Below are 14,692 nucleotides of genomic sequence, written 5' to 3' on the forward strand. Positions count from 1 at the left end.
TCTGCTGCCCTTGTTACAATGTGGGGCCTCCTCCAGGAGAGCTTGGCTTGTGCTGGAGCAGGCAGGAGCAAATACTACTCCAAGGAGGAAGGGAAGTACTCTCTGCCTTGCAACACTCTCTCTGGAGTGTTTGAGTCCTGATAAACATTATCACAAGCAGCTGTTCCAGATCAGGGGGGGTATGAGGTTAGAGAACATGAGAAAAGGTCCATGACAGCATTTGAGCTGTTGCCAAGAGGCTTTTGCATCCCTTTTCATTCTGCCCTGGGATCCACTCAAGGAAGAATGAGCACTGGGAGCAAGAGCAGTCCCTTCAGACCACTTTTAGGAGTGATCCTGGGGGAGAGTCAGTTCTCCCGGTCATGAAGGTGTTTCCAGGTGAGATGCAGAAGCATCTCCCATCTCTCTGCCCTCTGTGCTGGCAGTGCTGGGAGCTGAGTGGAAGCGTAACACGTTGGTAGGTGGTGATTTAAGGAACAGGCAATGGGAATACGGGGATTAAGGAGCCAGCCTGGCTTCAACCAGTGGAGGCAGATGAGCTGCTTTGGGATCTCTCTGTGGGTGCGAATGCATTACTGCGTGCTGCTGATGGGCTCCCCCGGCTCTTCCCTTCACCTCAGGACGTTCAGGAAGATCAGCCGCAGCCTCCCCAGAACACCCCCCTCCCAGATGGGCCGGTTGCTGCTACCTCAACTCCACAGCCAGTCCCAGCTGCAGGCAGCCAAGCAGAGAAGGCTGTCCCAAATAAGAGTCTCCTTGACTGGCTCCGTCAGCAATCCGACTACACGCTCGACGTTCCTGGCTTCGGCACAGTAAGGGTGGCCTTTGGTCGCGTGTCCGTGTGTGTCTTTGTCTGCCCTGTCTGTTGCCTTTAGTGTTAGTTTTTCTGTGGTTGCTCTTGAGTTCAGGGCTTCCATGAAGTGTCTCTAAACTTAGCCTCTTTCCCTGCACCATGGCTTGCAGTGTTCGTCAAGGCTGTGTCACATTTTTGGGAGGTGGGCATGGTTCATTGTGCAGCAACAAAAACCCCTTGCTGAGCTGCGTGCTCCTGCCCCAAGCTCTGTTCTCCAGTTCCAGTCCGGGGCATCCAGCTGCCCAGTGACACGCAGAATTAGTCTGATGTCTTCAGAAGCATCAGGGAAAGGGGGAGAAACGGAAAGAGGCCTTTGGGATGCTCAAGGCCTAAGGGTTCCCTTGCACTTGGGGTCATTTTAGGCAGTGTTGTTGTATTAGATGAGGCCCTCAGAGAGCAGGTTCTCTGCAGAGCACTGTTCCTTGCTTTAAAAACTGAACCAAAGCCACTGCATTGCAGGCTGCACAGGCTGTGGGCACATAGCCACAGGCACTGTCAGAGAGCAGAGTGGCAGTGAGTGGAATGCAAAATCTGTCTGATCGTGCTGGCAGTATCAGGAACTGATAAACCTCTTGTTTTCACAGGTTGATTTGCTCCTCAGGTTTCAGCCTATTTAGCCTATTAGACGATGTGGTAGGCAGAGCACAGACTGCAGAACGGAGTAGGAAGAAATGTGGTAACATGCATAAAAGACTGCATCTTAGTCGCAATAGATTGTATGCCTGAAGTAGAGATTCCCTGGAGCTTGCAGTGCAGGAGCCTGGAGTACAGGCGAGATGGGTAGTGTTCTGGGGCTCTTTAGAGTTGAGAGATGAGGAGCTCAGTGTTTGTTTGGGCAGGAGGACACTTGCTTTTCATGATCCAGAGACACACACAGGTCTGTGCCCAAGGCCAGGCTCTCAGGAGCACTGCTAGAAGCAGTCAGGTGGTGGAACAGAAGTGAAGATGCCTTTCCACCACCTTCTGTTGCCCTTGCCTCCTGTGGGGGCTTACTGGAGCTCACGTTGTCTGGCCATGCTGCTGGTGAACCTCCTGCTCCCAACAAGCTGCCTGGGCATTTCAGGTCAGCACTGTGGGATTTACCACATCAGGACAGATGTCCTCTCTCTAGGGAGGTCAGTTTGAAAGCTGCGTTATGGTCCTGGAGCAGCTCAGTCAGGTTTCTCAAAGGCCAGACCAGGCTCAAGGCTTTTTCTTTGACGCTTGGGAATCAGGGCCCGCAGTAGTTTATTGTAATGCTACATCCGTGCCTGCACATTGACAGGTGTCTGGGGCTTGGTGTGTGCAGTGGGTGTGCAACGATTCATCTGTAACTGTACACTGCAATCCTGAAGGGCTGTGATCCCAAAGAAACGGTACAGCAACTGTGCAGTGGGAACAGCTGAAATCCAGGCAAAACTAAGCACAGATGAGCTGCGGAGGAACAGGGCACCCCGTTTACAGATGCATGTACATCAGTTGGGAGCAGACTGACAGGGAATTAGAAAGTGGTGGAGCAGTCAGTCAAAGTGGGGTACAGTGAAAACCCTTTTATACCTACAGCAAACAATTAATACTCATTGGAAAACTGGCGCTGCGGCAAGAGGCCAGCTTGTGCTGCTCCCACTGCTTTGCCCAAATCTGAGGGGACATCCCTGTCCCTTGGGTGTTCATCTGTGTCATTCTCCTGCAGGGCTTGTAGCCATCCAGGCTCATTAAGTTGTCCAGTCTCATTAAGATTGTCTTGTTTGCGCTCCAGAATTTTTCAGACAAGCCCAAGCAGAGGAGGCAACGCTGCAAGGACCCCAGCAAATTGGACATTAATGCACTCACAGGAGAGGAGCGGGTGCCAGTGGTACATAAGGGTACCGGACGGAGGGTAAGCACAGGCCTATTCTCTGCTGTGCCCACGGTGTCTTGAAATGCTTATCAGATCTTGAGCTGGCCTGGGGATAGATTTGGGGAAGCATGTGGATGGGACACAAGTCTGAAACACAATTGATCTGCATTTTTCTGTGAAGTGTGACAGAGGAGACAGCTACAAAATAACTGACTTTGTGAAGTAAGGAAAGGCTGGGTGTTCACAGCTGCGGCTGTACACAGGCCCCACAACAGCAAAGTGGTGTTTGGTTTTAAAGCTGCCATCAGCATAGCCCTGGCTGCTGTTTCCCGTTCTGAATATGATTGTCACCTTTGAACACACTGCAATATTCCATAAATTGTAATCTTCCCATGTATTGCAAATGTCTCTGTTTTGTTCCTCCTCACAAGGTGTAGCAAGAGCATACTGATGATACCCGACAGTGACGGGCATGCAGGGAATGGAGGGGTTTGAAGTGCTTTCTCTTGCTTTACTGAAATGTGCCTACTAAACAGCCGGAAACACGAGTTGGGAGCACAGATTTACCTGTCTGCAGTTTAATCTGTGCATTGATATTAACTTCTTTGAATGAGACAGGAAGCTTTCCACCCAAATTCAGCTGTTAAACATACCCAGGACTTCATGAGGTCAGAAGGTGATGTGAGAATAATCACCTCTAAAAACAAAACTAAGTGGTGAGGTAGAAAGATTCAGCCACATCTGTTTCCCCATGTTACACCTGCGATGGCTGTTGGAGACCTGGGTGAATTGGGTGGGTTTCTCCAGTTCTGAGTATGTCTTCTATGAAAGCTCTGTCCCCATCTCTCGGCCCACTTGTTCACAGGGAGGGCAAAGAAGAGCGATGGGACAGGGCACAGAGGCTGAATTTGCCCTCTGCTCCTTGAGCTGTATGACTGGAAGCAGCAGTCACGTACAGAGTCCTACAAGGATGTGTAGCAAGGGAAGCGCCTCTGCCCCAAACAAATTGCAGCCCAAAATGACAAGCTGGGGAAAGTGCTGTCACCCCCGTCACAACACGGGTAAAGGGACTGGCCCACAGCCATGAGCAGAGAAACCCTGGCCTCAGCTCCCAGCTGCATCTTAATCAGCATCTTGGCCTCAGGGTGTCCTTCCTCTGCTTGAACAGGAACAGGATGGCCTGTGTCTTCTCGGCCACCTTTTGCATGAGCCTTGCATCTCTCAGGTGTGTAGCAGCCATCCCCTTCAGAGGCTGGCAGATGCTCCTAAACTGTGTGTTTGCCTAGACATGTAATCATATTTCTTGTATTATTTTGCATAACTCTTTCTGCAATAGAGGTCATCCTTCTGCTGTGTTTTATAGTTAGGGGGAGCCACGGCACCAGCATTGAAGGAATTGCCAAGGTGGCTTGATGCAAACTTGGAGTATGCTGTTGCAGCTGACTGGGCTGACATTGTTAAGCTTTCAGTAAGTTAGAGCTTTTGGAGAAATCTGTATCATGTCATCTTTTCTTTCTCCTCCCCATCCCCACAACCTTTCTCCAGTGAGGATCCATGAGCTGCAGGGCAGGACCTCACCTGGGAGGGAATAGCCACAGGTCCAGCCGTGGTCACGCGGCAGAGAGGAAGGTTCAACGCATGCTGCGACTCAGCAGCACAGCAGGGAAAGGAGAAGGTGGTCAGTGCCCTGGGGACGGGCACAGCAGGTCAGGGTGACCCTCCAGAACGCCTTCCTGGAAGGCTTGGGATATAGAGAAACAGCTGGGGCAACAGAAGCGCACTAGAAGCAGTAATCCACCTTGGGCCACCAGATGGCAGGGAGTGCACAAAATGCTTTCTCACTGGTCAAATTTTCAAAAACATACCTTCAGCTGAGGCTTTTAATCAGCTCCTGCAAACTCTTTGTGTGCAATCCTGTGCCTGCTAGCGGACATGCAGATCATGAGACTTGAAGACTCAGACACAGACAGGGAAAGGGGCAGAAGGGGAGAAGGATTTTATCAGCCACATTCATTCAACTCTATTCATTTGCAAATCCCTGCCCCAATGAGTGGCAGGATCTGGGAGGAGCATCCTCTGTGCAGGCTGGCCTTGCCCGGGCTTCTCCTTGTGGTCCTGCTCACCTGCTCCTTGTTTTGTGGCTGTTTTCTGTGATGCCCTTGCTCAACAGGGGCTGGAGGGGGAATTAGTTGGCTTAGAGGTTTGTACTGCTCTGAAATCCGCTTTTAATCAGTGCTGGAAATTTGGCATGGCCTGTCCCACTCCCCCGGGAAACAGCTCTACATCCAGGCTGGCATCAGTGCCCATGTCCAGGCAGCCGGCCCCCTGCAAGTGACTGCTTTGCATTACCTCCATTTTCTGTGGGTGGCCCCAGCGGGCACTCCCACTTTGCCAACTAGGAGAGCCGTGTACCTGGCCACTGCCACACATACCGGCTCACGTGCACCCCGTCTCAGCAGCTGCACGCCCATTAGCATTCTCCAGCCCCATCAGTTCTTGGCTTTTGGCAAGCATGCATCCGTCGTTCTAACACGTGCATGCAGAGAGACGTCCCGCTGCTCAGGGTGCTTGGGCAGGGCTGAGCATCGGGCAGGCTGCCCTGCAGTGCCCAGGCATATTCGTAATCCTGTGCAGATTTTCACACACACCAGTGGGAGCAGAGCAGAAAATTCTCCCTCTTGGGGCAGTAGTTGGGTTGTGCAAACTTCCCGAATCATTTGATTCAACTTTTTGCACTTCAGGTGTCAATGGGTAATACTTTCCATATTGCAAATCTATTATTGGAAAGTGTTCAAAGGCCGGCAGTCTTTGAAATTCAAGGGAGACACAAAAGGAAGCATTTAAATATTTGTGATGAGAATGCTTAATAATGGAGTTTTAAGCTGTGCTGTGGATCTCCCTGCACTGCTCCATGTAAGCAGACTGTCGCACCCATGCTGTAGTCGCTGGGCTGTGTTCCCATATGTGAGTGCTCACAAGAACCACGCTGGTGACTCAGTGAAGCTCTAGCTGTGAGCAGTTCAGCAGCACGCCCACTGTCTGTATGCCATTCCATGCAGCCTTGCTGTCCGGCAGAGCGTTGAAAATTTGGCCCTTAGCATATAAAAAGAGCTAATACTCCAGCTGTTGCTGAAGCCAGGACTAAAGCTGGGGTGGGAATGAACTTGAAGTTTCTGACACGGAGCTGCCCTGGTGCTTCTCATATTAGGAAGGGTTTCAGTCCTCAGGAACTGATGGTGAGGGCTCAGGTAAAGCCGAAAAGGCTGCTGTCTGTGCTTCCTCCTTTCCTCCCTGTGCACTTTGATGCTCTGCGGTATTGGGCCAGGACACAGCGAGGGTGTTCTGCATTTGGCAGCATCCCTTGGGGAAAAGTTGTGTATACCTCTCAAATTCCATATCCAGAATCATGTAGGCAAATATTTCTGTGCTGACACCATCTGGGATGCAGATGCAAGCACAGAAAAGCCAGATTTTCCTTGATGTAGTAATAACTGTTAGGCATTTTCTGTTGTGTTTCATTTTTAGGGCTACTTACCAGAAAGCAAATTCAACCGTATCCTAACGGAGCCTGTGCTCCGAGACGCAGGGCCCCGTCGGAGGGGAAGAAGGCCCAGAAGTGAACTCATTAAAGCCCCCGGTGTTGTAGCAGATTCTTCTTCTGGAATGGGACCATTATTCATGAACGGACTGATTGCTGGAATGGATCTGGTAGGAATTCAGAACATGAGAAACATGCAAGGGATCCCCCTGACTGGGCTGGTTGGGTTTCCTGCTGGGTTTGCAGCTGTGCCTGCCGGTGAGGATGTGAAAAGTACCCTAAGTATGTTGCCTATGATGCTGCCAGGCATGGCTACTGTACCACAGATGTTTGGTGTTGGAGGACTTCTGAACCCACCGATGACAACTACTTGTACTGCGACTGCTCCAACTTCATTAACAAGCACAACAAAAAGTGGTACATCAAACACAGAGAAAGCTACTGAGGATAAACAGAGTAGCCAGGATGTGAAAAAAGAAACTCTCTCTGAAGATAAGCCTGGTCCTAGTTCGTTTTCTAATCAGACAGAATCCGCAATAACTACCAGTAGTCCTGTAGCTTTTAACCCATTTCTTATCCCAGGGATGTCACCTGGACTGATCTATCCGTCAATGTTTCTTTCCCCTGGCATTGGCATGGCATTGCCAGGCATACAGCAAACCAGACATTCTGAGGCAGCAAACCTGGAGAGCCAGAAGCGGAAGAGAAAGAAAGCTAAAGGGGAATCAGCAAATCCAGAACCAGAAACTGTCTTGCTGCCTGAAAAAGAAGCTGCAAACGGTCAAAACTGTACAGAGCAAACACCACCTTTATCAGCAGAGAAAGAGCAGGATGTACCAGCAGAGGAGGAGCTCAAAGAAGTTAATGATACCAATTAGAACTTTTGTTTCATTGAAAAAAGATTGTGGCTTGTAAGTTTCTTATCCCATAACTATTTGTTACGTACCCTCCTGCCCCCACTCCACCTTCATAAACCTGTGTTTCCATGAGTAATATTATCTACCTAATTCCCTGTCAGAAAACTATGGTGACATATTATATGTTAATAGTTGCAGGGTCTTGCCACTTTATTAGATAAACAGTGTTGTCTAGCTAGTATGGGAGGCACAGAATTCTCGTTCTGTTTTCCAGTTGTTCATCCCAACCAACAATAGCAAATCCAGTTCTTGGTCACCCCCCAAACTGCTCACATATTTGAGAAGAAAAAGAAGCAAAAACAGAGCAAAAGAAAAGTTTTTACCTCTTTGTCTACACACAGACAAGGGTATTTCTTTCTACCGTAACACTGAATGAAAAAGCCTGTATTTGGGGGTAAAAAGCACAGCTATAGTAAGTGCTAATGTGTATTTTTGATTTGAAGTATTTCCCTATTTTATCATGGTTACTAGAATAGTAGTATAGACAGAAGTATATAACTAATGATTGAAAATGCATATATTCATTTCTTTGAAAGAAAAAAACATAACTGGTAGTGATATAATTTCTTTATCACACCCCCCACCCCCACCTCAAAGGTTTGGAAACAAACTACAGTGAGTGAAAATATTCTGTAGACATTATTTTGTATTTTTTAAAACCAAAGTTTGGTTTTATGTTAAGTGGAGTTTTAGTTGCCCTTTCCTTGATAGTTACAAGAACTTTTCAGCCTGAGCTGAAAATGTTTTGCACATCTTGCATGACTTTTTTGGGATTACTGTACCTGTAGCTACCAGTTTCTTCATCATTCTGCTAGTATTCAGTTCTCATCTATGGCGTTAGTTCTCATCTGTGGCGTTAGAATTGCTGTAAAGTTATTTTTTTCCAGCCATGAACAGGCCACACTGATTTTAATGCTCTTATATGAACACTGAGGCTTTTTGAGTTTTTAGATTTTACAATCTGTACCCCAGATGCAGCACCCTTTCAGAAAACAAGAAAAAAGCTGTAGGCCAGCTTTACTATTTTGAGAGTCCTTCAAGAAGGACAATAGAGCTTTTCAAAGCTTGAGTTTCTTCTTCTTTTCTAGTGTTAGACTGTGAAGAGATCACTTTTGCTTCTTCTTTCCATTCCTCTCTGTTCTACTTGCTGTTGAACAGTATTTCCAAGTCCCCCCATTGGCAAATCATTTTGATATATGCATTTTAAATGGACAGGTTTTTAATGCAATCAGTGCCCGAAACTCTGTGTATTGAGACACCTCCACAGGCAACTCTTTGTTTTCTCCTTCCCTTCACTCCTTATTTAGTTTTTCTTTCACTTGGGCTTGTTCTTATTTGCAGCTCATGGTTTGAGACTTGAAATAAACACACAGTGGTGCAGCAGTGAGATGGCAGGCTGTTGAGGGAGTTGGGAGTGTGCTAGTAATCAGTTACACATTTGGTTGTCACAATTTACTGTATTTTTTACTTATTTTCTGTTACAGTTTTGCTAATTTATCAGATGGTCCAAATGTTTTGACATAACTATTTCAGTTTGCATTATTTATTTATGATGCTTTTTGTCATTGTCTTTTATACATTTGGGATTATAAATTATGTACATGTTAAAATTAGCATCTCAAAGAAGTCTGTTACCCACAATCTAAAAAACATTTGGTTTATACTTTCACAGAATTTATTCCCAGTTTACTGGATTGGATGATTTTTTTTAAAGTATGTAACCAATCATAATGCAACCCCTCCACCCCCCCAATAATTAAATGTGTTCTATTTAATAACATCCTTGTAGCATAGATACTGTATCACTATCGACAGATTTCTTAGAAATGCTGCTATCTCTATTTAACTAACATTTTGTTCAGTTTTGCCTCCAGTGGAAGCAGAAAGGGTTTTTTCAGCTGTTAAATCCAAAATCAATATAATTTATTTATGTAAAAAAAATCACGATTGATATATTTTTGAACCTTTTAAGTACTAACTTTCTTTTTATTCAGTAGAAGAACATGTACTTGCCCTAAATCCTTAAAATACAAATGCTATAAAACTTCATATATCTTCAAAGCCTTACTGTGAATGGATACAGAAATCTCTTCAGAGTCCATTTCTTGTATGGGATGGTTTTTCCAGGGTTACACTCATAAGGAACAGGGTTTAAAATGAAATTTATTTAATTAGCCAGCATGCTCTATACCTTGTTCTTACTTATCGGACATGTATGCTAAGTCTCTGGGTGTTTAGGCTTCTCTTTGACTGCTACTTTGTGACCCTTTTGCAACCTGATATACTCTGTGGATTATTTAGACTGTAAGGCATAAGTGGCTTCTTATACTTTTCCATCATATCCAAAACAAATGCCAAATTTTCACCAGTTTTCATGGATACTCACACAAACATACATTCTTCACCAAATGTGCTAACAAAATAAACTGTCTGTGCTCTTGAACATGGATAAAAAGAAAAAGATTTAAAAGTCAGATTTTTATTTTTTTAATTTAGTGACTAGATGATGCTTATCTTTCAGACTTGGCAGAGCCTTGCTACAGATGTATATAATTTTTTCAGCAAATATATGTGAATGTTTAATTCACCTGACTCAGTGATAAAAGTTACTTGCCTTTCTCTCAGCATGAATACTTTGAGAAGCTGTTGAATCCAGCGTACTTCTGCTTTAGGGCGGCTCTTCACGCACCATGAGCTGTGCGTTACGTGCTCGGGGGAGTGCCTGCTCGCAGCAGACTCACGAGCTTTTCCAGCAGCCCAAGGAGCCTCCGGGCTGAACCTGCGGCTGTGCCCCGCAGCTTTCGCCGCGCAGGTTCGCCTGCCGCGCCGCTTGGCTTGCAGGTGTGCTGGAGCAGCCGAGGCTCCCCAGCCAGTCTAAGCATGTGACAGCGCACGGGGGCTGTCTGCTGAGGCTCTTCGCCCGGATGGTCGGTAGGAGCCCCAGGAGCAGGCGTGAAATCCCCCAGTACCAGCAATAGTCCTGAGCGCTTTCGCAGCACCTCTCAGCAGAAGGGGAGCAGGTGCGCTGGTTTCTCTCACTGAGATATTAAGTGTCTCCATCTAAGCCTTGTAAAATGCTAATAGGTGCCAAATAAATGCTTGTAATAAATCTCAATGTAAGGATCTCGTGCTTTAGAAAAGCAGGTATTAATTCAGTTTTTCAGTTGAATAAATAAATGCACGGGAGAAGCTAAATTTCTTTAAGGTGCAAGAAAATTTAAAAGTCGTGGAGCACACCAAGAGCTTGTGCTTGCTCCCCTTGCCTTTGCATAAATGCATTTCCTTGCATTTTGTTGCTGTGTTTATCTTGGGGTGAGAAACAGGAGCGCACTGGGCAGAAGAGGCATGAACGTGTCAGAATATCAGGTATCGCCTGGGGGCAAAGGAGGGAAAATGATCCCATGAGCGATGACTTTCCTGTTCCCAAGCCTCCTTTTGTGTTGTGGCTCTGCACACTGCAGCTTTCCACCACCCTCATCGCTGACGGGAAAGTTTGCTTGAAGCACCTGCAGAAACCAGGCAGTTCCTTGATACATGAAGCACTCGTGCTGGCATTTACCATATCTCCGTGAATTCCCAGGAGGCAGACAATTCAAGAGCTCCAGCAGGAAATCAGTTCTGCTTCCCTGTCTCACCTAGTTTAGACTTGAGTTTGATTTTATCGAAAGGAGGCTGGAATGGCCCTCTCGGGCCTTTAACTGTCTCCTGTTTCTCAGTGGTCCAGATGAGCAGGATGTGTTAATGATTTAACTTGGAATTCAAAGTTCCAGTCAGAAGTCTGGATGAAAGCGTTATTTCACGCAAGACAGCACCATCCCTTGGAGGATATTCAAGGAATATCACTGATCTATTGCACAAGCGACTGAGAGGAGCAGGAGTCTGTAGCAGATGCTCTGCAACATGTCTTGTCTCCTCATTTGGCTCCTGCTAAGCCTTTGACTGTTGCATCTGACAGGCATTTCAGATGTGTTGTTGAAAAAAGAGCCATTTTACAGGAATAGCCAGTACTATTTATAAAGTCATATTTTAAAAGGAAAGCTCCACCGTGACTGGCGTTATTTTTGCAGAAACCATGCTCAGATTTGTAGTTTACAAGCAGATGCACCTAGACAAAAGAAACGCTCAGGTCTGTCCAAGGAAGGCACATCCTTTCTTTTACCCAGAGGAAGAAATACTGTGGGATTCGGAGTACATAGCCTATTTATCATGGATTAGATACACTTATCATAGAATGGCCTGGGTTGAAAAGGACCTTAAAGATCATCTAGTTTCTAGCTCTGGGCAGGGTTCCCAACCACCAGACCAGGCTGCCCAGACCCGCATGCAGCCTGGCCTTGAACACCCCCAGGGATGGGCCATCCACAGCTTCTCTGGGCAACCTGTGCCAGTGCCTCACCACCCTCTGAGTGAAAAACTTTCTCCTAATATCTAACCTAAATTTCCCCTTAGTTTAAAACCATTCCCCTTTGTCCTATCGCTACCAACACATGTAAACAGGCATTCCTCCTCCTGTTTATCCTTCAAGTGCTGGAAGGCCACAATGAGGTCTCCCTGGAGCCTTCTCTTCTCCAAGCTAAACAAGCCCAGTTCCCTCAACCTTTCTGCATAGGAGAGGTGCTCCAGCCCTCTGATCATCTTAGTGGCCCTCCTCTGGACCCGTTCCAAGAGCTCCACATCCTTCTTGTGCTGGGGGCCCCAAGCCTGCATGCAGTAATCCAGGTGGGGTCCCACAAGAGCAGAGGGGGACAATCACCTCTCTCTCCCTGCTGGCCACCCCTTTTCTAATGCAGCCAAGGACATAGTTGGCCTTCTGGGCTGTAAGGGCGAACTGCTGGCTCATGTCCAGCTTTTCATCCAGCAGGAGCCCCAAGTCCTTCTCCACAGGGCTGCTCTCAAGTTCTTCTTCACCCAGTCAATATAAATACCTGGGATTGCCCAGCCCAAGTGCAACACCTTGCACTTGGCCTTGATGAACCTCATTAGGTTCTCACAGGCTCACTTCTCCAGCCTGTCCAGGTCCCTCTGGATGGCATCCCTTCCCTCTATTGTATCGACTGCACCACTCAGCTTGGTGTCATCTGCAAACTTGCTGAGGGTGCACTTGATTCCGTCATCTATGTCATTGATAAAGATGTTGAAGAGCACCGGTCCCAAGACCAACTCCTGAGGGACACCATTTGTGACCAGCCTCCACCCAGACATAGAACCGTTGACCACAACCCTTTGGCTGTGACTAGCCAACCAATTCTTTATCCACCTAACAGTCCATTCTTCAAATCCATCTCTCTCCAATTTAGAGAGAAGAATGTGGTGAGGGACCGTATCAAAGGCTTTACTCAAGTCCAGGTAGATGATATCCATCGCCCTTCCTTTGTCCACTGATGCCATCGCTCCAGCATAGAAGGCCACCAGATTGGTTAGGCAAGATCTGCCTTTGGTGAAGCCGTGCTGGCTCTTTATCACATGCATGCCTTAACATGTCTTCCAGGAGGATCTGCTCCATGATCTTCCCAGGCACAGAGGTGAGGCTCACCAGCCTGTAGTTCCCCGGGTCTTCCTTTTTCCCTTTCTTAAAAATGGGAGTGATGTTTCCCTTTTTCCAGTCACCGGGGACTTCACCCGACAGCCATGATTTTTCAAATATGATGGAGAGCGGCTCGGCAACCACATCAGCCATCTCTCTCAGCACCCTGGGATGTATACCATCTGGCCCCATGGACTTGTACACATCCACTTTCCTTAGGCGGTCCCAGACTTGTTCCAGTGTCACAGTGGGATGGAATCCGCTCCTCTCACCTTCTCCTCGAGCTTCAGGGTCCTGACAGACATAGGAAATTTGACCGCCAGTGCAGACTGAGGCAAAACACTTCCTGAGTACCTCAGCTTTTTCCATGTCTGAGGAGGGCAGTTCTCCCGTCTCGTTTATCAGAGAGGGAACACTCTCCTTGGCCTGTCTCCTCCTGGCTACGTATCTGTAGAACCCCTTCTTGTTATTTTTCACATCACTTGCCAAGTTCAGCTCCATCTGTGCCTTGGCTTTCCTGATCCCGTCTCTACAAATCCAGACGACACCCCTGTATTCCTCCCAGGCTACACAACCCTGCTTCCACTTCCTGTACATTTCCCTCTTTTCCCTCAGTTTAAGCTGCAGGTCCTTGCTCAGCCATGCCGGTCGCCCGCCTCCTCTGCTCGATTTCTTCTGCTGGGGGATGGAGAGCTCTTGCGCTCTCAGAAGGGTGTCCTTAGAGAGCTGCCAGCTCTGTTCTGTTCCTATGCCCTTAAGGACAGTTTCCCAGGGGATCCCAGCCAGTAATTCCTTGAGCAGCCGGAAGTTTGCTCTCCTGAAGTTCAGGGTCCTGACTCTGCTTTTTGCCAGACCTATATTCAAGATCACAAACTCCACCAGAGCATGGTCGCTACAGCCCAGGCAGCCTCCAATCTTAACCTCTCTAATGCTCTGCTCCACATTGGTGAGCACCAGGTCTAGTGAGGCTTCACCTCACGTCGGTCCGTCTATTACCTGGACCAGGAAGTTATCCTCAACAGACCCCAGGAATCTCCTGGATTGTCTGGAAAAGCCACTTTGTGGCTTTTCATGGCATTTGGTTTTCCTTGCTCTTACAACAACTATTTTTACAAACACATTTAGGTGCTCAGACAAAAGCTACCACTTAAGTGAAGTAACATTTTGGAGAACACCCAAGCTGTGCTGGTGCTCAGTGGGGACCCCCCACTGTCGCGTGGCTCCTTCCAGCCCAGCGCTGCAGGAGCCGGAGGGCCAGGCCCCATTGTGCAGTGGGAACGGCCCCATGGCGACGGTGAGCGAAGTGCCTGCATCACCTGCAGCTTCTGCCGCTGAGAGGGATGGACTGCTGCCTGACGGTCCTGACCCTAGGCCGCTGGGCTTTGCAAGTGAGCATTTTAACAACAAGCAAAGCCAGCCTGCGTTTGCACAGTAGGACCATAGCTTGGGGCAGGTCAGAAGCTGCACGTGAGTCCCACACAGAGGCCAGCATCACTGGGGCTGCTCACGAGCTCACCCCTAAGCACCAAGTAGTTTGAGCCACCCACGAGGGGAGGCCTCCAGCATCGGGTTGGGGCCGTTCTGCCAGGCCTGGCAAGGCCCGGATCGTGTCAGGGCCCTGAGGCTCTTCCCTGCGTCCCCAGTGCATTTTATCCCCCAGCTCTGCCACCCTGCTTGCTGCGTGTTCCTCCGTCCAGCACACAGCTCGGACAAGGCAGAGCACCCGCAGCAGCAGCAGCTGACTGCAGACGAGCCCTCAGATGGTGCTAAAAGCGCTCCCCAGGCCCACGCGGCTCCGAAGCGGCGAGGCCGGGGTCCTGCCTGCGGGTGCTGCAGGCTCAGGGCCGGGTTACGAGCGCGAGCCCCTTCCAGCGGGGCCCCCCAGCACCCACCGCCCGCTGCAGGGCGACGAGCCCCCAGCCCCCGGCGTTTGGCGGTGGCGGCTGATTCAATCCAACGGGCGACCCGGCCGCGCGCCGCCTTTCCGCCTTGAGCTCGAAGCGCTTTGCTCCCTGACCGAGCGCGGCTCCAGCTTGGATCC

The 14,692-nt window shown here is 48.5% G+C and overlaps 1 protein-coding gene across 12 annotated transcripts in view; it reads left to right on the plus strand.

Annotated features, from left to right (window-relative positions):
- The window catches only part of CHD6 (chromodomain helicase DNA binding protein 6), a 90,450-nt gene extending 80,208 nt beyond the window's left edge, over positions 1-10,242 (plus strand). For 8 of the 12 annotated variants that reach the window (XM_066978315.1, XM_066978309.1, XM_066978312.1 and 5 more), the window contains 4 exons: positions 621-812; positions 2,592-2,711; positions 4,036-4,140; positions 6,198-10,242. In XM_066978315.1, coding sequence (XP_066834416.1) covers positions 621-812; positions 2,592-2,711; positions 4,036-4,140; positions 6,198-7,088 — 1,308 coding nt within the window. In that variant the 3' untranslated portion in view covers positions 7,089-10,242. The remainder of the gene's footprint in view (positions 1-620; positions 813-2,591; positions 2,712-4,035; positions 4,141-6,197) is intronic. The other 4 variants (XM_066978317.1, XM_066978318.1, XM_066978320.1 and 1 more) reach the window with 2 other exon arrangements.
- Positions 10,243-14,692: the final 4,450 nt, after the last annotated feature.

This window comes from Anser cygnoides, chromosome 16 (assembly GCF_040182565.1).
Source record: "Anser cygnoides isolate HZ-2024a breed goose chromosome 16, Taihu_goose_T2T_genome, whole genome shotgun sequence".
NCBI classification, from domain to species: Eukaryota; Metazoa; Chordata; class Aves; order Anseriformes; family Anatidae; genus Anser; species Anser cygnoides.